At 33.3% G+C, this 21,578-nt stretch overlaps 1 protein-coding gene across 6 annotated transcripts in view; it reads right to left on the bottom strand.

Annotated features, from left to right (window-relative positions):
• Positions 1-2,594: 2,594 nt before the first annotated feature.
• LOC111053324 (NADP-dependent malic enzyme) overlaps positions 2,595-21,578 on the bottom strand; it is a 57,695-nt gene continuing 38,711 nt past the window's right edge. For 3 of the 6 annotated variants that reach the window (XM_039434668.1, XM_039434700.1, XM_039434675.1), the window contains 10 exons: positions 21,091-21,249; positions 19,987-20,168; positions 18,286-18,466; positions 17,655-17,783; positions 16,051-16,233; positions 14,880-15,105; positions 13,839-13,981; positions 11,763-11,933; positions 10,944-11,067; positions 2,752-4,109 (listed from right to left, as the gene is read on the bottom strand). In XM_039434668.1, coding sequence (XP_039290602.1) covers positions 3,982-4,109; positions 10,944-11,067; positions 11,763-11,933; positions 13,839-13,981; positions 14,880-15,105; positions 16,051-16,233; positions 17,655-17,783; positions 18,286-18,466; positions 19,987-20,168; positions 21,091-21,249 — 1,626 coding nt within the window. In that variant the 3' untranslated portion in view covers positions 2,752-3,981. Of the gene's footprint in view, positions 4,110-7,606; positions 7,782-10,943; positions 11,068-11,762; positions 11,934-13,838; positions 13,982-14,879; positions 15,106-16,050; positions 16,234-17,654; positions 17,784-18,285; positions 18,467-19,986; positions 20,169-21,090; positions 21,250-21,578 lie in introns of all 6 variants that reach the window. The other 3 variants (XM_039434679.1, XM_039434688.1, XM_039434694.1) reach the window with 3 other exon arrangements.

Below are 21,578 nucleotides of genomic sequence, written 5' to 3'. Positions count from 1 at the left end.
ATAACTTTTCCTAAATAGTCACGGTAGTAGTTTAAATTCAACCAAGCGAAGTGGTAATACATTTATAACTTCTTCAAAAGGAGACACAACCGTGTGGCGTCAGGACAACAAGCTTCCTCAAGGAGCGGGTTACAAACGGAAGTGAACTGGGAAGCAAAAGGCGGGGGAAGCCAGGGAGAACAGTGCTATCTACATATTGAACTAGGCGATCTTAGAGCAGCTGATGGCAGTGGCACGCTAGATGGCCGTGGTTGAGCGCGGTTGATTCAAATGGCTGGCCCATACAGTTATATACTATATTCATATATGCTCCTCTATTATTCTATATGCTTATATGATTATAAACCTATTGTTCTCATTTGGCATTGACCTTTCCTAGTATTCATATATTAATTAATTTTCCCTAAGCTATCTAGCTGCCAGTAACTTTAATGATCGTTTTGCACTCAATTTCAGATCAATTTTGAATGTACAACAATCATTTGAAACTTTATGTATGATTGGGTTAGATTCAGAAATAACACTCTTATTTGTTTCATTAATTTATTACCAAAGTCCACTGCTCTTTTCATCCAGATCATACACAGTCAACAATGAAGACAAGAAACTAGATTTTGCGCAACAAATCAAGGGAAAGCTGAATTTTAGCAGGATGTTATTAGTACATAGCCTGAAATCACAAAATACTCATCTTCCTCTTAATTACTCATCTCCCTGAAACACCCCCACTCCCCGAAGTTTGAAACAGCAATGAGCCATCATATTCAAAACTGAACATAACATAACTGAACCTTAGCCCTAACCTAACCTAGACCCTAACCCCTTCTAGAATATTATTGCCATTCAAAGGCAAAAACCTAACCCCCTAACCTTCAAAATATCAATAAACATAAGTTACCATATTATGTTACTATGATACTGATACATGCCAGTTCTACCCTTTTAAAGCTCCAAAAAGTTGGCAAATTGTTTTTACCAAATAAAGTATAATCAAAGTAATATATTATTTTCAGTGTCAGTGCCCCAGTGATGTTTTCAGCCCAAAATTCCTCAACATTCGTGACTTTTACATTTCCACAGTAATTTATTAGCTGTAGGCTATCATTTTCGTGATGGTGAGATGTTTAATTAATTTTTTGCTGTGGCTACAGTTACGGTAACTGTAACTCCATTCGCGTTCCGGTAAACGTTTGCGCATGCGCGGCTACCGCTATTTACATGTGCACTGTGGTGTTGATGGTTTTTTGTCACATGGTTATAATGATAAACTATCGTTTCAATGTTTCAATCATGAAGTTTACATCCTTCCAGGATTTGAAAAAATATAGTGATGAAAAATAAAAAAAATTAAAGGATGCGCTTGTATATATTATGAATTGAAGTATAAATGTACTCATGGTGGTGTAATGAAAAGTAAGTCCAAGTGACATTGACCAAAAAAGAGTATGTTTAAGGGAAAATATATGCGAAAAGCCTTTAAATGAATCATTATAGACCTAAGCTATTTATTACCTAAACTCCCGATTTTTTTTGTTGTGTTGGAGAGGGGCGTGTAGGGGGTTCTGTACCCGAAACCCCGAAAGATAGATTAGGAAACAACTTCAGAAGTGATACTTTCAGTTTCAGTTGGTGTTCAATTTTCAGCTGCTCTAATATAATTATGCTCTATTCAGATATGCTACACCATACATCCGCATATATACGCACTAAGCTCACCTTTTCTAAATACAGCATTGTAATGCATATGGATAATATATAATAATGAAGTTTGTTGGCGCATGCGCAAACGACCGCGAACTGGAGCTACGGTTACCGTAACTGTAGCCACTGCGTTAATTTTTCCTCCACCTCCTGTCTAAAGTGCTTACTTTACTCCCTGGAACATAATACCACGGAATAAGCATACAGTGTTTCTTTAGTAGCGTTTCTTTCCTCTGTTATAATACTAGTGTCACTTTTTCGCTCTCGGGAGGAAAAACAGAAAAACTCCCTAGAGCGTAAAAGTAACTCCATTTAAAAATAACATGGGAAGCACCTCTATTTTAAAAACGTACATTTGAAATATGTTAGAAGGTATAAGCTCAGATGAGGAAGCACATAGAGTAGTAACTAAACATTAAACCAACTAAATTCAATACCTCAACCAGACATTTGATCAATATATGAAATTTATGTTTGTATGCTAAAATTATTACAAACTTCATATCAGTAAACTAAAAAAATCTATACATATTTTTTTATATTCCATGTTATTCAAAATACCAGCCAACGAATATTCCTCATTAGCTGATCAAATTTGAAACGGGAACTTCATCATAGTTGTAGTTGTGTCAGCCATTGTTGTTACAACTTTTGCCGACAGATAGCGCATAGCGCTAGTTTTTAAAAATTATTTTATTTGCAGTTTTTATGAAACTGTAGGTGAAAGAAAAATGTTGTGTATTTGACGAGTGAAAAATGTTTTTTCTCCCTCAGGAAAATTGTAACTTTCCCTCAGGGAGAAAAAACAGTACTTTCCACTCTAGATATACACATAACTATTTCCGCTAGGTAGTGTTTAGGAAATACAGTACCACACAGTGCCATATTTTTTGATAACAAACTTTATTTGCTGTTCTTAAGACTTATTGCTACGGTATGCCATTCTCATTCATAAGTGACACTGTACAACTTTTTTATAATAAATACAAAAATAGTCTACTCATAGACTGAAGAAATCAAAGAAGATAATGCTACTAATGGATCAGATGGTGGGAAAGTTGAAGAAGACATTGAATGACAAGATCAAGATGAAATACCAAGATATATTTGTATCTGATGAGCCAGATTTTTTTGATGATGTTTATGCTCCAAGTTTGAATGATGGAAGAGAAATGTGAAGATGAAGACACTAGAAGAAAAAAAATCAGGACAACTTTCCCAATAAAATCATCCGAGCTGTTCAAAAAGTCAAGCTAGTACGGTAGCCTAAGCACCGAAACCACAATCAAATGTGCCAAATTCATAAATTTCCCTTGTGAAAATAATTTTCGAATGCTGTCTATGATGGTGATGAATGAAAAATTTCAATTGATGAAAAAAAATGTTTTTCACATGACCATTTTTTGTTGCTTTTTGACAGGGTTCTGAAAAACGTTTTTTATATCCACTAATCAGGGTAATTCAAGTTGATATCTATGTTGAAATCACAATGTTTAGATATATAATATATACCCTATATATATGAATGATGTTCAATAAATTTCTACACAAAATATATGTCATTTTGTTTTGGGGCACTGTATGGCCCCACTATACCATTAACTGGAATATTGGTATACCCTTCCAGGGCTAATGGTGTTTTTGTTTTAGAAAATGGTATGGTATTATGGCAAATGAAGAATTTGGTTTGAATTGAATGCTCTGCAGTGTTGAAAGTTACCATAGTATAGGACTAATATTATATAAAAATATGCTGTATATCGGTACTACACAATGTATTCTTGATAAGATAAAACAATGACTGTGTGAGTTAATGGAATCCCCTTGAGTGATTTCTAAAGTGAACATAATTTCAAGTCAGCATTCCTTGTTCCTCATGAAAAAAATTGATGCTTCTCATTCGTTTACTGCTGAAAACTTGAAATGAATCTCACAATATGCAGTCGCCATTTATGATCTAGGCTACATAGAACATTAGTCAGGAAGAAAAAACCAATTCCAGAAGTTCAAGAGGAATTGAGTACACTGATAAATTGCAGTCATACATTTTAATGATCAACAATATTATTGTCATAATAAAAAGAGATAAATAAATACGTAGACATTCTAAACCTCAAACCCTGAAGCTCATAGTTTTACAAAATAAAGTTTTTAATCACACCTCTCAGTTCACAATTTAAAAGAAAATCACTGCTTCCAATTTACAGTATTTTAGTGTATTATAATAATTACTTCTCAAACATAATTATTTACTTAGTGATCATAATTACAGTGTTGTGATTAGTTCATGGCTGACTTTGGCCAGCTGTACTGCTTCGGTAGAACTGGATCTTTGTATTGATAGTTGTACGTACAATCTGTTACAAAAGACTGGATGTTTTTCGGTTTTGGATATACTGATGCTGAACCTGAAATTAAGAACAAATCGATTAAATGAATAGTTTAGAATGTTTAAAGCAAATAACAAGACTTGACACAATTACAAGAGGAACATTACAGCTACCTCTAAAAACGTCGTCATGCCACACGAATTGACAACACAGCAAATTGGTGTTATGATTGATAAAAATCAATCAGCTGCCAGCTGGCTTGATTGCATTGTATGAGATTCATAATTTAAAGCATTTTTAAATTTTCAGACTTCTCTTTGCTAACCGACAGTTATTAGAAGTCACTGTGTGCTCAAATATACTGTATCTCTCAAGATTATAAACTTTTATGAGCATGAATTAATACTTAATGCAAATTTATTTTGGAATGGAATGATAATATAATTTTTTACCAATTCGCGAAAATACGGTCGCGGGATCTATAATACCACATATTCCAAAAGTTGCTGATTACTGTATTATAGAAGAATGAGCCATCCATTCATCATTGAACAACAGAAAACGATTGGCAAGAAAACTAAAATAGTCCAGCAAACTGGTGTTCCCAAATACTTTAAAGCTGTGCAAAGGCTGAAAAAAATCTTCTGGTAATATTTTTCAAAGCTTTTCGATCTGTACACTATCAAGCTATCGAAATAAAAAAGTTCTCTCAGCAAAAAAATCCGATCATTAATTTTGAGATATGAGCCCGTAATGTTTAAATTTTCGAGGCAAATCATTTCAAATTCGGATAGAATAAATTGTTCATAGTATTGTTGATTGAAAAAAAATTCTGGAAATATTATTTTTGAGAAAATTATTCAATTTACTAAAAATGAGCAAAAATAACTTTAGTTGAGTTATTATTTGATCATTTTTGGTAAATTGAAGTAAGATTTATTAAGGCAAGAAGGATGGAATGGCTTGGACATGTGGTGAGAATGAATATGGAAAGGACACAACTTAGACTGCTGGATGGACGAATGATGGGGACGAGAAAGAGAGGAAGACCGAGAACGAGATGGATAAATGATGTGATAGGTGATCTGCATGTGCTGGGCGTATCAAACAAATGGCGGCAAAGATTTCAGAGAAGAGACGATTAAAGGCATTGTGTTGAGGAGGCCAAGGTCCACTCAGGACTGTAGAGCCAACTAAAGTAAAGTAAAGTTGGTAAATTGAAAAAACTTTCTAAAAAATTGATATTTTCAGAAAATCTTTGCTTCATTCAATCAAAAATTTATCCTAAAAATTTCATGGATTTATCTCTTACCGAATTTGAAATGATCTGTTCCAAAAATTTTGAACTTTAGGCGCTAATATCTCAAAAAGTAATGATCGGAAAAAATATTTTTCCTGAGAAAACTTCTTCATTTTGATATCTTGATAGTACACAAATCGAAAAACTTTGAAAAATATCAACAGTAGAAAGTTTTTTTTAGCCTTTGCACAGCCTTCAAGTTTGCATAATGAATTCCTACATAGAAACTTCATAATATTAAGCTCACCACGAATAAAGTAAATTTCTAGTATTCTATTAAGCATGCAATCTGGTAAAAAATTGCTATATATGACATGCAATAGCCAAGCAATCCAAGAGAATCTAATCATTCATGCATTTTATCTTGCATTACCATTAAAATACAGAGAAATATAATAGTTATTTATTTATTAAATATAGGATTTATTGAAGAGCACACTTTATCATGAAGTTAATAAATTGAATTTAACTATTATAAGCTGTTATAATTCAAGAAGGAATAATAATTATTTAACTCATGAGAAATTCAAATGTATCCAGCATATTAGAAATAATTCCGAAAATACAGAGTGTCCCAAAATTAAAGTGCCAAACTTAGGGAATAGGTTCTATGGGTCAAAACAAAGAGAAATTTGGAATAAATGTTTTTCCTAAAATGCTTCGTTTACGAGATATTCGTCATTTTGTATTTTTTACAAAATAGTTTTTATCTTCAAAGTTTTCCAACCGATCGCTATAAAAATCGGTAGGTATGTTCAAATAAAAGAGATGAACTGTAGAAAAAATATTCAACTTTGTCCAATTCAAAAATTCAAAATGGCGGACATTTTAAACTTTCAATCCAAAATTGCGGGAGAACGGTGATAGAGAAATTTACCATGAACAATTTTTTGTAAGTACTTTTATTTACAATCAGTCAACACCAAAAAATGAGAATGTGTGTTACGAGGCAGCAAAACATCAATTCGTTGTAAATAGCAAGGAAGCCTACCAGTCTGTATTAACTTATATTTAAGTTACAAATTATAATTTCCTTGTGTTTGGATGAAAAAAATTATAATTTAATTTTGGGACACTCTGTATTTTCGGAATAATTTCTAATATGCTGGATACATTTGAATTTCTCATGAGTTAAATTATTCCTTCTTGAATTATAACAGCTTATAATAGTTAAATTCAATTCAATAACTACATGATAAAGTGTGCTCTTCTATAAATTCTATATTTATATTAGTTTTGACCCATAGAACCTATTCCCCAAGTTTGGCACTTTAATTTTGGGAAATCCTGTAGAATCTTCATCAAAAGCATTTAAAAATAAAAGTCCGTCAAAGGGTGGTAAAGCGGTAGTTGAAGCTGCTCTGAAATATAACTCAAAATGCAATAAAAAAATTGAACGTTTTTAAAATTATTACTTTCCAAAGCGTTTAGGGCCGGTTTCCGAACTCGGGATCTAGCTAAGTTCTAGACTTTAAACAGCTGGAGTCAGAAAATTGGCTTTCCGAAACGGGGCGTAGTCGCAGTCTACATTTAAATTAAGTTTCGAAAAACTACAAAATAGAATAAAGAGAACATAGTTTAAAGTTTCAGCTATTTTGAATTATTTAGGAATGTTTCATTTCGTAAAGGGGAAACGTTTCTAATTATAGAAATGAGAAAATAAAGATTATCATAAAAACTACGACTACGCCCCATTTTGGAAAGCCAATTTTCTGACTTCAGCTGTTTAAAGTTCAAAACTTGGCTAAATCCTGAGCTCGGAGACCGACCCTTAATGTGTTCGATCATGGGTAAGGATAACTAAAGCTCTTCAAATTGAGCATCTTAAAGTCTCCTCACTCCTCATTAGCCTAATGTTATCGGCCGAGGAGTTTATACTAAAGCGAATATAAATTTTAATCGGCCGAGAACTCTTAATCGGTTCAAAAATCAAGAAATTACAAAATATTTTAGCAGATGTCACAAGATATGTAGTCTAAGGCGTTTCAAGGATACAATGTTGACTTCAAGAGAGTGGTTGGACGAGCGATTCTGCTGATGTTAGAAAACCCAATAGTATTATTTTAAAGTTTGAATAAATTCATGCGATTCAAGGTGGAAAATGTTTGTCAGAGTGCATTTGTAGATTTTGAGTAATTTTCCAACCGACTGAGTAATTAATAGACCAACCGACTGATGTCCCCAAATATTTCAAAGTTTGCAAAACAAATACCTACTCAGACCATTCATCCACCCATGCAACACAAGAACACTATAAAAAATATAATAGAATTACCAATTTGTTTAACATGCATACCCAGAGAATAGATTAAACCCGGCAAGTTATTCGAATTCATCCAGTTTCCACTGATAATTGCTAGGTAAAGATGACGCATAATTGTAATTATACAATTGAGCTCTAACAAATTCTTCCACATCGTTTGGTTTAGGATAAGTAGATGCATAACCTCCTGGAAAATACATAACATTGATTTACATCAACCTCGTTAATTCTGTACGGCGAATGAAAAAAGTATAGGTGCAGTCAAATTTTCTTCAATCTCATTGATAATAGTCAATATTAATTCAATATCTGCTCAGATACGTACAAGTTACAAGATAGAATTACGGATAGTTGCTGAAAATGCCACTAATAGAAGGTATCATTATCTTCATTTTGGGAATTTTCCATTATCCAGCATCCTTATTATTGTTAGTATGATGTAAATGTGTTATTTGGTAATTGAATGTGTTATTTTCTGATAGTGTTAATTGAAATATTCTTGAATTAATGATATTGCAAAATGAGCGATATTTTGATGAGGCAGCCTACAATAGTAGTCTTTAATATTTTTAATTCCAACTGTAAAGTCAACTATGATATTTTTCAATTAACGTTTTCGAGTATATAACAATATAGATATACCGTATTTTGTTCAGTAGCATTCCATTAATGTATAAATTATTCCAATGGATGGAGAATCTTTATTCATATAGTGAGATTCGATTCAAACTGTCAGCATTGACTGAATGTAGAGCAGTAGCCTAATGTTATTTTTAAGGAATGCTACAGTTTTATGTAAATCTTACAACAGTGAGAACATACCGATAAGACACTGTTTTTGTGATAGAAAGACGGTGTTGGTAAAATTATCCGTGGTTACAAACCATTTAACGGGAACAAAAAAGAAATTCCTCAATAATATTAAATTCATCGAATGCAAGTAAGTGCTCTACTTGCAAAAATGAGGAAGTTAGAAGAACCGATTCGGAGTTATATTTCCAAACACTTTATGAGTCTCTTATGTTAGATATAAGAGGCTCCAATGTAATATGCAGAAACTACAAGAGGTTCTCCCCAAATTCACCTATAAAGCATTAGTTGATTAAATTTGTTTTACATGTGAGATTGTAGAGTCGATTAGCAGAAAATAAGAAAAGTAGGAATAGAGTATAAAAAACATGCGGTGGATGTCAATATTACCGTGAATAAAATGAATTTTAATAGAAAATTTAAATTAATTTGCAATGAATAGGTTGTGATAATTTCAAGTCTCTATTCAAAATAAAATGGAAATGAACCAATTTTCAATAAGGGAAGAATACGGTATATTATTATTATTTCGAGTAACAAAATGATGTTGACACTCAATGTATTAGATGAGTTAATGTTCGAAATGAATGTAATAATAATCACAAAGCATTGAAAGAAGAGACGACATACTACAAAATACAATTTTAGCACAATACACAAGCTGGTATTGTCATCAGATTCATTTCAATCAATATGATACAGATCAACTTAATGAAAACGAAATAAAGGTTGTAGATAAATCATACTTTTTAGTAAAATAATATATCAAAGGTATGAACCAAGTTTGATAGATCTGTTATTGAATAAAACCACAGATGAACTATGTGAAACTTATCTCCATTTCTGTCATAAATTATAAGGACAACCGTTATAAACTTACTGTTTTGTAGAGATTCACGAATAAGATAAGATATTGCATAAATTTTGAGGTGTGTATCCATTCACAGTAGTTACTGTACAACATTTCTGTTAAGTTAAGCAATCGAATACTTATGAAGCGTAAGCCCTCTCTATAATTTAACCAAATTACTAAAAAATTGACAATTATAGATTGTATAAAATAAGTTGAGATATGGCCCTTCATCCGAAGAAATTACAGCGTTGCCAAATTGTGCAAGATTGCAACTCTCTAGAATTTCTTATTCGATCACAGAATTGTATGTAGAATAACCCCGATATTCCAGTACTGCTGAAAAAGTTACAGGGATGAAGGATTAAAAGTAAATTCAATTTATGGAATTGAAAACATATTTTAATATCAATTTTTCTCTCAGAAATAAGAATAAAATGTCATTCATCCAAATAAAATGATAGTATCTTATTGCAGAATACTTTATTCAATTCTAGAAACATAAACTGATTCCGTTTCATGAACTATTTTGTAAAAACGTTTACATCGAATCAGAATCAGCTGACATTAAAGGTTATTTCACAGCCCTAGGGCCGTAAAAAAATTACCGACCTGGTCAGAAAACGACCACTTTCGGCTTCCATATGACACACGAAAACCAGCTCATTCAATTGTGACAAAATAGTTTATTTCGCACCTAGGGCCGAAAATGTGCGTGAAGACCGATTTCGAGCCTGTAAACGCACATTTTCAGCCCTAGGTGCGGAATAAACTATTTCTGCCTTGCATGAGAAAGAAGTTACAAATTCTATTTTTGGAAAGACTTCTTGCTAGTTTCCCAAAAAGGAGACTCATGCCAGTTGATAGAGCTTATAAATGACTATCTAGGATGAAAATTTGAAAAAATCGGTCGAGAAAATCGTGATAGAAATTCAGCAAAATTTTTGCTGACAATGACCATTTTTTCTCGACAATGTTGCGCAGCTCCTACAATTTTTACAGAAATTAGACTAATGTCAGTTGATAGGGCTAACGCATAGCTATCCAGGGTATGAATTTGGAGAAGTAATACTTTCCTTACATATGGTAGTAAGTACGGAAAGTAAAAATAACTAGGTATAGGTCGGATTAAAAAGATCCACACACCAATATGAAGGAGACATTCTCCCCGTTATTTTAATATAAAATTCTTACCGTACCTATTACGACACCCCATATTTCTGAGAGAAGAAATATTCAGAAGATATTTTCGTGATGGTTTCAATTAAAAAAAAACCTTTTAATCGTTCAAGGTTCAACCCTGAAATTCTTCAGCACTACTGAAATATCGGGGATGATATATATATATATATATAATATATATATATATATATATATATATATATATATATATATATATATATTCTGCATAAAACTCTGTGATTAAATTAGAAATTTGAGAGCTTTGCATTTCTACACAATTTCGCAAAGCAGTAATTACTTCGAATGGAGAGCCAAGTCTCAACTTATTTTATACAAACTATAGAAAGATCCGAACTGGAAACGCTGAACTCTACAAGATACAACTTAGAGAACATCCCTCGCGTTATGGCCATTCCACCCCAAGTGCACAAAAAGATAATGCATTGACTGGTCCATCCCAGTTTAATTATCCGAGTCCCAAAGAGTGGTTATTTGTGTAGAACTGACCATCTTCATAGGCGCCTTCAACAACTTTGACAGCAATCTTAATGGAACAGTCTTTGATTGACGTGAGGGGTGGGTAGAGGCTTCCCTTGTCACGGTCGGCTTGTGAAACGAGGCCAGATAGAGTCTGAAATAATTGGCAACAAATTTGATATTAGTATGAGGAACTCTCAATCTCGCTTGCAGCAATCTAGAATGAATTCGGAACTACATTCAAGCATATAAGAGAAACTGATGTGAATTTCCAGAAGATAAAGAACAGAATGACTTTTCATTTGTTATCATTTTCGTTGTTATTATTTCATTTGAGAATTATATGATAATCTGAAATCATGAGAGAGCAGATTCAGGTATTAGGTTCTGCTGATTCCGCTGATCCTAAAACAAAATTGATCCTGTTTGTATAATTCGAGAACTTGAATGATGCAACTGAAAGAGAACTGTTTAATAAGTAGAATTATCTGAAATCATGGAAGAGCCGAATTTTAGCACTCCCCTGATCCCAAATCAACTATACCGCGTGGTGCAATCCAGCATATGTTTGGAACCTTTATTTGGACTATACTATCAAAATTTGGGAGAGAAACAGTTTTGGGATAATCATGTGGATTCTCTCTCAATAATAATTAATTAGTTTTGTGTATTTTGTAAATGAATGGATAGATAAATAGAACTTAATACAACATTTTAAATCTTCACCAATGAGAACTGAGTATATTAGCGATTTATAAGATAGAACTGAAATCTCTCATCACTAATGTAAACTGTGCATTTAAGAGTTTTTTATGGAATTTGAAGGGTGAAAAATGGATGGTCGCTGACCTCAGCGGCAGTTAGGAAGACCTCGTCGGTGATGTGTCTGATTCCGGCGCAGATCACACCCAGAGCGACTCCTGGGAAGATGTAAGCATTGTTGCCCTGGCCTGGCACGAACTCCTTTCCGTTGTAGACCACTTTGTCGAACGGCGATCCACTGGCGAAGATAGCAGTGCCCTGAAATTTAATGATCAACATTTGAAAATTTTCCTCAGAATTTATCTAGTATTATTCAAATGTTCATAGACTATTTTGATAGTTATGAATTCCTGTGATGGCAGAAATTGAGCTGTAAACAGGTTATTTAGCAACATTGGAATTATTATTTTTCCATCTTTCTTTTTGATAACTGTAGCAACGCTTGCCTAAAGGTGCATTTTCGTTTATGCGTAAATTTCCGCAGTCGACGACGGCAAGCATTGTTGACATTCATATTGTCCAAATTTCAAGTGTGCTAAAACAGCTGATCAAATAACTTTTCATTATTTGTGTTTATTATTCAAAAATAAAAACATTTTTAATAATATCAACATATTGCCATTTGAAAGTATAAAACTCTATGAACTCAAGATCCCCCATTAAAACATAATTGAACAGAATATTTTAGGTTATTTAGACAAATTGAAATGTAACAAACGTGAGATCTTTACCCTGTCGTGGTCGACGACGGCATTTACGCACAAAAAAAACCCCAGCTTTAGTAAAATCATAGAGAAACGATAGCATAAGTAGATATCCCATGGTATAGGGCGTTTATGTCGCAACTTTTACTGTTATCCCAAGCCGATAGTTCACGTAGTTCTTTCCTATACAGATGTGTGACGCTGGTAGTCTCTCAAATTCTGCCGTTCATACACTATCACCCCAACAAAACAGTAAAAATTGACAATAATCGACAGTAATCGGCTTGAGATATCAGTAAAAGTTGCGACATAAATTCCCTATACCATGGGATATCTACTTATGCTATCGTTTCTCTATACTCTATGGTAAAATCTTGCATAGTGAAAGCGTGAACTGGATTGAATCAGCTGTTGTTTAATTTCAAAATGAATCACATATTCAAGTTATAGGGGATCAGGAGTTAGAACACTAGCGATTCAGTGTAGAAGAGTTATTGTGTGAAGATCAGATGATTAGCGCCCAAGGGACTCCCCACCACGGTATATAGAAGAAGATACTAAATACATTTTTCATCTAAATACCGTGCTCCCCACCAACAAAAGCCATACGAATTTACTTTACTTTAGCGCCCATTTTTTTTGAATTTGTGAATAATCATATTTTGAATGAATTTGTTTGAAATTTTTTGACATGAGCACGAATGGTAACGCTTCCATGGAGAAGATATAACCTTCTTTTGGAAAAATTTCGCCACTATAGATCGTGTTGATTCTTCAGCCAACTTCTGGTCCCCTATAGCAAATGTAACTTGAAATTGATTTGATCCAGTTAAAGCTGAGATTCTGTTCCAACTGTGCAAACGGCTCTTAATGAATGTATGCATTTAACTTTCACTTGAATACAGTATATTAAAAGACAACTGTTTGTTGTCTTTTAATATTAAAGTTGTCTTTTAACATTATTTATTAGAAGCATGATTCTACTCTAGTTTTAGCTTTAAAGCTCTATAAAATAATGAATATTGTAACAGTTATAAATGATTAATTTACCACTAGGAATGTTACAATGAGTGGTTATTTATATGGCGTATGATCGATCAAATTTATAATTGACTTAAATAATATTTCACAAGTTTTCATCATAGTGGATATTAACAGATCACGTTTATGTTTAAAAATTTACGAATTTGATCTTTGATGAAAAAAATTTATATTATATGGTAGAGATTGATTAATGAGTATTATGAAGACTTACTAATATCATTATTCCTTACCAATAGAATGATTTATAAATCAGGTAGAATGATAGACAAAACTGAATTCTCAACCTTTGCGTTGTGTTGAGAATTCGTATTTTTTAGGCCTACTTCGTAATAAAGTAGCAGAAGCGAGTGATTTTTCTCTTAAGTTCGCTCATAGAGGAAGAGCTTGATAGATAATTAGAATTGTAAAAGCGTACCTTGGAATGAGTGTAGGCCTCCTCTGCCGTGCACTCGGCCAGTGAGGTGGGGTTGCTGAGAGCAAAGATGACCGGGCGCTTGTTGATGTTTGCCATCTCGGCGATGATCTCAGCAGTGAACGCTCCCCTCTGTGCAGCCGCACCTAATCAACAAACCTTCAATTACGTCTGAAATATAATCTTTCGATTGCATAATCGATGGTGTAAAATTTACAAGGAACAGTGTGCTATTTCATCATAGTCATTTAATAAAATAAATTTCATTGCACAAGAAACAAAATACACAAACACTGATGAAATACAAAGTATAAATAAGTAATGAAACTTGACTATATCAAGAAAATGTTGGATAAATCTGTTCAACTAAATGGTTACCTAATTGGATTTTCAGACTGTAAAGCCAGTTACACACACAACGATTTTTTGACGCCTTATAAAAGCTACCATATTAATCGGAACTTGACAAACATCATCTGTTCAAACTAATAGCATTCATAAGGGCGGTAAAAAATCGTACGACCAAATTTGATGGGTGTGTGTGTATGACTGGCTTGAGGAATACAGAAAATACAAAAATTGGTGATCAGAGAAGGCTTGTAAAAATGATCTGTATGCTTTCAAAAATTTAATAGGATAGAATTTATCCTTCTTTCTTAAAATTTATCAGTGAAAACTTTTACAGAAGGATGAATCTTGTTAGAAGTTATATTATAAACTTTAATATCAAGGTTGTTTGTATTACAAATAAATAATAGACTAAAAATAATTCAATATCACGAATTTAAGTACTCTTGCTACCAACGAATCATTAAAATGGCTTTTAATCTCTCTAAAAAATGTATTGTCAAAGGGATGGACAATTGTTTCTTGAAAAAGAAAGTGTGTGGCTTATTGAATGAATATTGCTTATTGACGTTTTTTTCAAATACTATTACGGTACCTCGAATGGGAGGCTTTTGTTCGTTTGTACCCATGTCAATGAAGCTTTGCTCGTATTACGCTATTTTTTCAAGTTTGTTTAGTTGAAGAATTGTCATTTACCAATGATGACGGATGGCTTGACTTTCTTGACAACGTCATGCAACTTGTCAATGGGGTCCATGACCTGGGCGAACTTGGCCTTGTGCTCGGAAATGCCTCCAGTGGGGCGATTCTTCACGACCAAGCCTCTGGAATCGAACAGGAATATCCTCTTCTTAGCTTCCTCTTCACTGATACCTTCCTTGACCATAGCCATCACAATCAGGGAAGCAATTCCAAGGGCTGCCTGAAATTAACAAAAAAATGAAGTAAAGTAACCGAATAAGAAGAAATACGACAGCAAAATAAATCAATTTGAGGTGCATATCAGTGAACTCTCATCAGTTTGATAAAAGTATTAAAATAATCAAGTGCTGAATACATTTTCCGTGTGTACTTCATGAAAAGGTTGTGTGATATAAGATACGAGTAAGTTGTGTTTTTGATAAGAATGAATTCAATTTGAAAAGCCTTCAAATCATTTGATATTTTCGATGTTGATTATAAGTACACAATTAACGACTTTCGAAATGTTCTGAATACGACAAAGTAAATTAAATGGTATCAAGTTTAAACACTGAAATGACGACTTGCAGACTATAATAATAATTGTGATAGATATGAAATATTTACTCACTGACTGGAGCTTACTTTCGAATCGCATGGGATTCATTGTCAACAGTTGACAATGACAATGAGAGAAAAGATAACATAATGTTAATGATTCCATATTTATCACAATTATTATAGCATGCAAGTCGTCATTTCAGTGTTTAAACTTTATGAAACATATATAGAAGTTCGTAATGGATAAAGAAATGCAAGTATACGGTATCTAAGATAGAAAATTTTGGACTGTTTAGTTCTTCAAATTTCCTTCTGCTATTTAGGTCTTCGGTCAATATTTGCACTAGCAGAAGTCCTTTCATTGGATATTTGGAATAATTATTATACAGTAATAAAATATGGTATCTTTTGCCTTTCAGTTTCACATAATTAACCGTGAGACTGCCAGTTCGAAGAAAGTAACCTTCAAATGTCGACCACCTCTAGGTTATGAAATTTCTTACACATTGCACCGTATTAGTGAGGTTTATTCTTTGATGAAAAATAATATTTTCTAAGAGGATTTTGTTTTTGTGAATATTTGTCGATTTCTATATGATATTGAGTGTATTGTGTGGTTTGTTACCTCTCCGGCACCCTGGAAGACAAACTTGTTGTCCTTGAGCTTGGTGTTGGTGATCTTGAGAGAGGCGAGCAGACCGGCGACTGCCACTGAGGCGGTTCCTTGGATGTCATCGTTGAAAGTACAGTAGCTCATCTGGTACTTGTGCAGAAGTTTGAATGCGTTCTCATTACCAAAGTCCTCAAACTGTAACAAGCATTTTCAATAGTTGAATGAAATACCAATGGGATCAATATGGTTATTTGTGATTTTGGATTTGCAATAATTACTATATTTTTATTCTTTCAACTCATTAACAAGATAGTTAAGTTTCGTTATAGGGCTACAGTACAATTCCAATCATCCGAATCGCTTTCAGAAGAAAGAATTTTACCTTCTTTACGCCAATTTCTGGTTTAAAAATCATTAACAATCTTCAAGCAAAGTTTAATTACTTAGTAAAGAATTTAACCGGTTATAATTGGAGTAAATAATGTTCTAACTATATTCAACGTAGGATTTTTTCTAAATTTCCCGTTTTTGTAAAAACTCCTATTATGCGAATACTAGACTAACACTAGAATTATTGAAATGCAATGAAAATCATCAAACTTGAAAATGGCTCTTAAGAGTAGAAACATGTTCATTTATTAAACATGTTCAATGAATATGTAGAAACATATTCATTCATATACATAATATACAATGTTTCGAGTTAATAGAACTTAAAAAGGGTATTTAATAATTTTATTTCATTTCAAGAGTGGAGTATTTATTCGAAGTACCATCAACATCTCATAGTAGAATTTTATTAGTAGAATTAAGAAAGTAGGAATGAAGTTGAAATAAAGTTATTTAATAATGCTGATCGATCATGTTTGCGAACCAAATTCATTGCTATCAACTAACCCAAATATCCGTCCAACACTATTTAATGTATTCTTTTTCATTAGTATTTAAATATATATAAAATTTTTCCATCTAGGATTATTTGCTACTTGAATTAAAAATGCATGAATAATTCGATTACAGAATCTATAGAATTCCGCACTGCTTGTGAACTGTGAGCTGTCTGTGGCTCCATGTTAATGGAATAAGATGTCCTAATGTTCTTTTATTCTTTGAGATTTAATGGAGAATTTGTAACCGGTGTCGAAAATTCTCAGAGCAGCTGTATTTTCGCGAGCCAAAAGCTGAAGAGAACACAAAATTGACTTCCTCACTCCAATGCCATTCTCCGGAGTTCTGGTGATATTTTTTATTCCCATTTCTAGATTTACCATTTCTGTCGTCCTGAAATGGGTGCTATCTCACAGTGGGAGTCATCGAGTCTGTGAGGATAAATTTAAAAGCGAGTTCGGAGTGCACATTGCATAGCATCTAGTGAGCAAACGTAGGAGAGATGCTCACAATGGCAAAGATCACTGCTTTCTTGAACTAGAACATTGCTCTACTGACTGTAGATGAGGGAATAGGTTTGGTGACTTGACCATTCACTTAATTTCACTCCCACCCGTCTAACTATCCAAGGCTCAGGAGTTTTTCCAAATAAGTACGGTAAGTATACTCTTTAGAATAAGATGACTGAATGGATGAATAAATCGAGTAAGTACTGACTGTGAGCTTACCTGGATGAGAGTATTCTGGCCATAGCGTTTGACAACAGCTGACATAAACTCATCGATGAACTCATCGTAGGCTGGTCCCCTCACTCTCTCGTGCTTCAGACCGATGTACAGGTCATCATTCCGCAGTTCCTGACAATTTCAATTTATAGGATTAGGATAATTATAATTATTATATATATTATAAGTGGGAGGAATTTTCATTCAATTTCATTTACATTCCATAATAATTTCATATATTATACAAATTAAAATATACATTCAGATTAAAAATCGAACTATTTCAATTATTGTTACAATCAAAATTCACTCAGTTTATAATTATTTATTTTTTGCTGAGGGTGATACCCACATAAGCTCTTTTTAGAGGCTTGTAAGAGGGTATCGAGACGGATGATAATGAGAGATGAGTGGACCTAAAGCTTCAAGACTAGTGGGTTCTTCATCACCAGCAATCTAAATTGAAAAATACCCTAGTTATATAGAACCTATAAGTTTTTATAGTTCAGTAGTACCTATATAAATTTCAGCTCATCCACTAGCCTAGGTGATGAGCCTGCGGATCACTCCATTTAATTTAGTGTAGGCCTATTGTTGAGCCAATTCAGGTGGAAATAATAGGAAAGTAACGCACCTTGTTGTTGGTCCCAACATCGAGTGTGATTGGCAGACACTGGTGTGGCTTGATGTTGGCTAGAGCAGTGTAGAGAGCAAGCTTGCCGACGGGGATTCCCATTCCGTAAGCACCGAGGTCTCCCAGACCCAGGATTCGCTCACCGTCGGTAACAACGATTGCGCGCACATCGCTTTCGGGCCTGAAATCAGCAAATCACAGTTGAAAGATAGCAAATCAAGGAAAAATAGGGATTTTTAACATAATATAACTTAACATTTAGCATCAACTTGCTAATTCAATAAGTAAGTACCCTTATTGTTTTTCGTTTTCTTTGTTTGTAATGTTTTTTTTGGAAAAATAAAGTTCAAAGTTCAATATAAAGTTCAATATATAATGGAAATCATAATAAAATCAGCACGCTGAGATTCACTTCAACCAGTCAACGTTGGCTGAATGGGAAGCACTAATGCAAGGGGTGAAAACATAGGGGCGAATAAGCTTCAAAAATGAGAATGTTGAATGTAATGCATGTATCTAAATGGGTTAAAACATACTTCACTATGCTTCATTATGTGCGCCACCATCTGAATACAACACTCTCAAGCTTGAAGCTACCTTTGCCACTCTATGTTCTCACCCTAAGGAATGCTGACTGTTTGAAATGGATCTCACCATAGATGGAAGTTTTTCATCTATCTATCACCAAGATAGTGTTTGAAGTGCTGGATTGTGCTAGGTCTAGGTCATCCAAGTCCAAGCAGGCTAAGTGTTTTCAGCAGCTTACTGTAAGATCGTGCAGTATTTATAAATTATGGTTACTTGTAACGTCTTGAATAATAGAACTAATAAAAATAAGTTCTAGTGCAGTATGATTGATATTGTGGTATTTCTCCACAATAAATAGAAAAAAGAAATTGTCTACCTCTTTTCAAATAAAGTATTGAAATTTATTTATTTATTTTTAAGGCTTTTATCGGCAGAGAGATCCTTTAGTATTGAAATTATTTCAAATAACTAGTGATTACTATTTAAAAGTAGTATAATATGCCTACTATTTAAACATTGGTCTACAATCATTGCTGTTTTATTCAAGATGGTGTATAATATGATCACAGCAATTCTTCCATTGATACAGAGTTATTAATCAGTTATTCTTTTAGAGATGATTACCAGCATAACAGAGGATTCTAATGTAGAGGAGGATCAACCATTTGACATATATGAGTGCAGTTTAGCAGTTGGACATCTATAGTGAGATTCGTGTTATTGATATATGAGACAATAGAATGAATTTTCTTCTTCTACTGCCTACTATAGTAGTTAGTTGTGATATAATTCATCCCGATGTATTTGATAGTATAATATTGATTCTTGTTGATGATCAATTCTATCTCGCATATATACCCTACAGTATATTCATCAAAAAAATAAATCTTTTCATGATTTGATAATATATTTTTATAATCTAGATTGAATATTGTGGTAATTATATTTCTTCATAGTCTACAGACGATTTGGAAATAGTGCGGAGTTATAAAACGATAGAGCTATCTAATCATTAGAATATGAGATTTCACTGAATAGTTTACAACGGATAACAAAATAATGTGTATTATAATAGTAGCAAGTAAGGATTTATTTTCAAGAGAGCAATTGCATCCATTGAATTATGTTTGAAATTATAATCTGAGAGAATATGAATGCACTTTTGAAACTGACCAGTTCTTGAGGATGTCGTAGATGTGGCCCTTGTCGTGGATGGTGATGAAGAGTCCCCGTGGTCTGCGGTAGATCAGGCCGTACTTCTGGCAGGCCTTGCCCACAGTCGGCGTGTACACGATCGGCATCATCTTCTCAACGTTCTCTGACAGAAACCTGTAGAACAGTCTTTCATTGCGGTCCTGCAACAATAAATAAAAATGCATCATATTATATGAATTATTGGAAACTTCCAAAGTGAAAATCATAAAAGAATAAATGAGGTAATAAAGTACAGTATTAATATTATAAGTACAACAATAAAAAATATATACAAGTACAACATAATAGGATCATATTATTTATATGAGATGGAAATATCTATATTTATATAGATAGCCTAGATATTAATAGAAAATATCTATTTTTATTGCAGTTGATACCCACATGAGGTTTTTGCTTGTGCATGGTTATGAAAAGTGCGTTAGTGAATTGTTGAGATGATCAAACATAGGCGGGATTCGAACCCACGAACCAGGCGGCAGGCGGTTCTAGCAGACCAAGGTTTGTAACGCTCCTCACCTCAGACAAATCCGGCCGGCAATGTTGATATTTATATAGTGAAAATCTAAAATTTTTCGCCCTCTTGAAACAACCTCTCTGTTGAGCTGCTTGTGGAAATTTTGTAAATTTTTCAGCAAATTCCAAAAAAGTCTGGTCAAACGCATCATAATCGTTTCCAAACTTGACAAAATATCAATCATTTCCAAATATTACGCCAGATTTAAAGAAAACGACAATACCTTCCCAGGCTTCAAACGTTTCTCTCATACAATATGAAATTATATGGATATTCAAACAGTAAGTCATATTTCAATTAAAAATGTAAAATATTAGAAAACAAGGATTGAAAAATGAGGACGGTAGAGTATTCAAGATATCCATCAATAAAATATTGTTACTCTCCAGGAAAACATAAATCAAACACGATAGAAAAATTCTATGACTGAAAATATAATTTTACTAGAAAAAAATACTTTTAAAAAATATAACATTAGTCTAATGATTTTTTTTACAAATGAGAAAAGAAACCTATAAGTGCTTATTCAATGCAAATGTACATACCTGGAGTCCCATCAGGTAGATGTATTTGTTGAGGTCCTCAGTGTATCTGTCAATACTCTTTTGGCACAAGTTCAATTGCTCTTCCTGGGTCTTGAACCTGGGAGGGATCAGTCCATGGATGCCTAGAGCTTGTCTTTCTTCCAGGGTGAAGGCCATGCCCTGTAGAGAAAAGAAAGAATATTATTAGAAGTTGGAGTGATGTGGTTTAATTTTCGAAACGAAAAAAATCTTCAAATGAGTCGAAATTATATATTTGTCAAAATGTAATAAGAAACTATAGACTCGTTTTTGAGAGCATGGGAAATTTCAAGTATTTTGATGGGAGAGAATAAAATAAATAATTATATTCAATTCCAAGTAAATTAATCTAGCTTCATGATAAATGTGTAAAAAAATAAATGTAAATAGATGATGTGTTAATGACAGAAAGTAGTAATTTTCTATAACATACATTCAATTTCACTGCTCTACTTCCACTGCTAGCAGAT

Source organism: Nilaparvata lugens, chromosome 1, assembly GCF_014356525.2.
Source record: "Nilaparvata lugens isolate BPH chromosome 1, ASM1435652v1, whole genome shotgun sequence".
Taxonomy (NCBI): domain Eukaryota; kingdom Metazoa; phylum Arthropoda; class Insecta; order Hemiptera; family Delphacidae; genus Nilaparvata; species Nilaparvata lugens.
The sequence above is the reverse complement of the archived record's forward strand: the minus strand, read 5'-3'. Positions and strand labels throughout refer to the sequence as shown.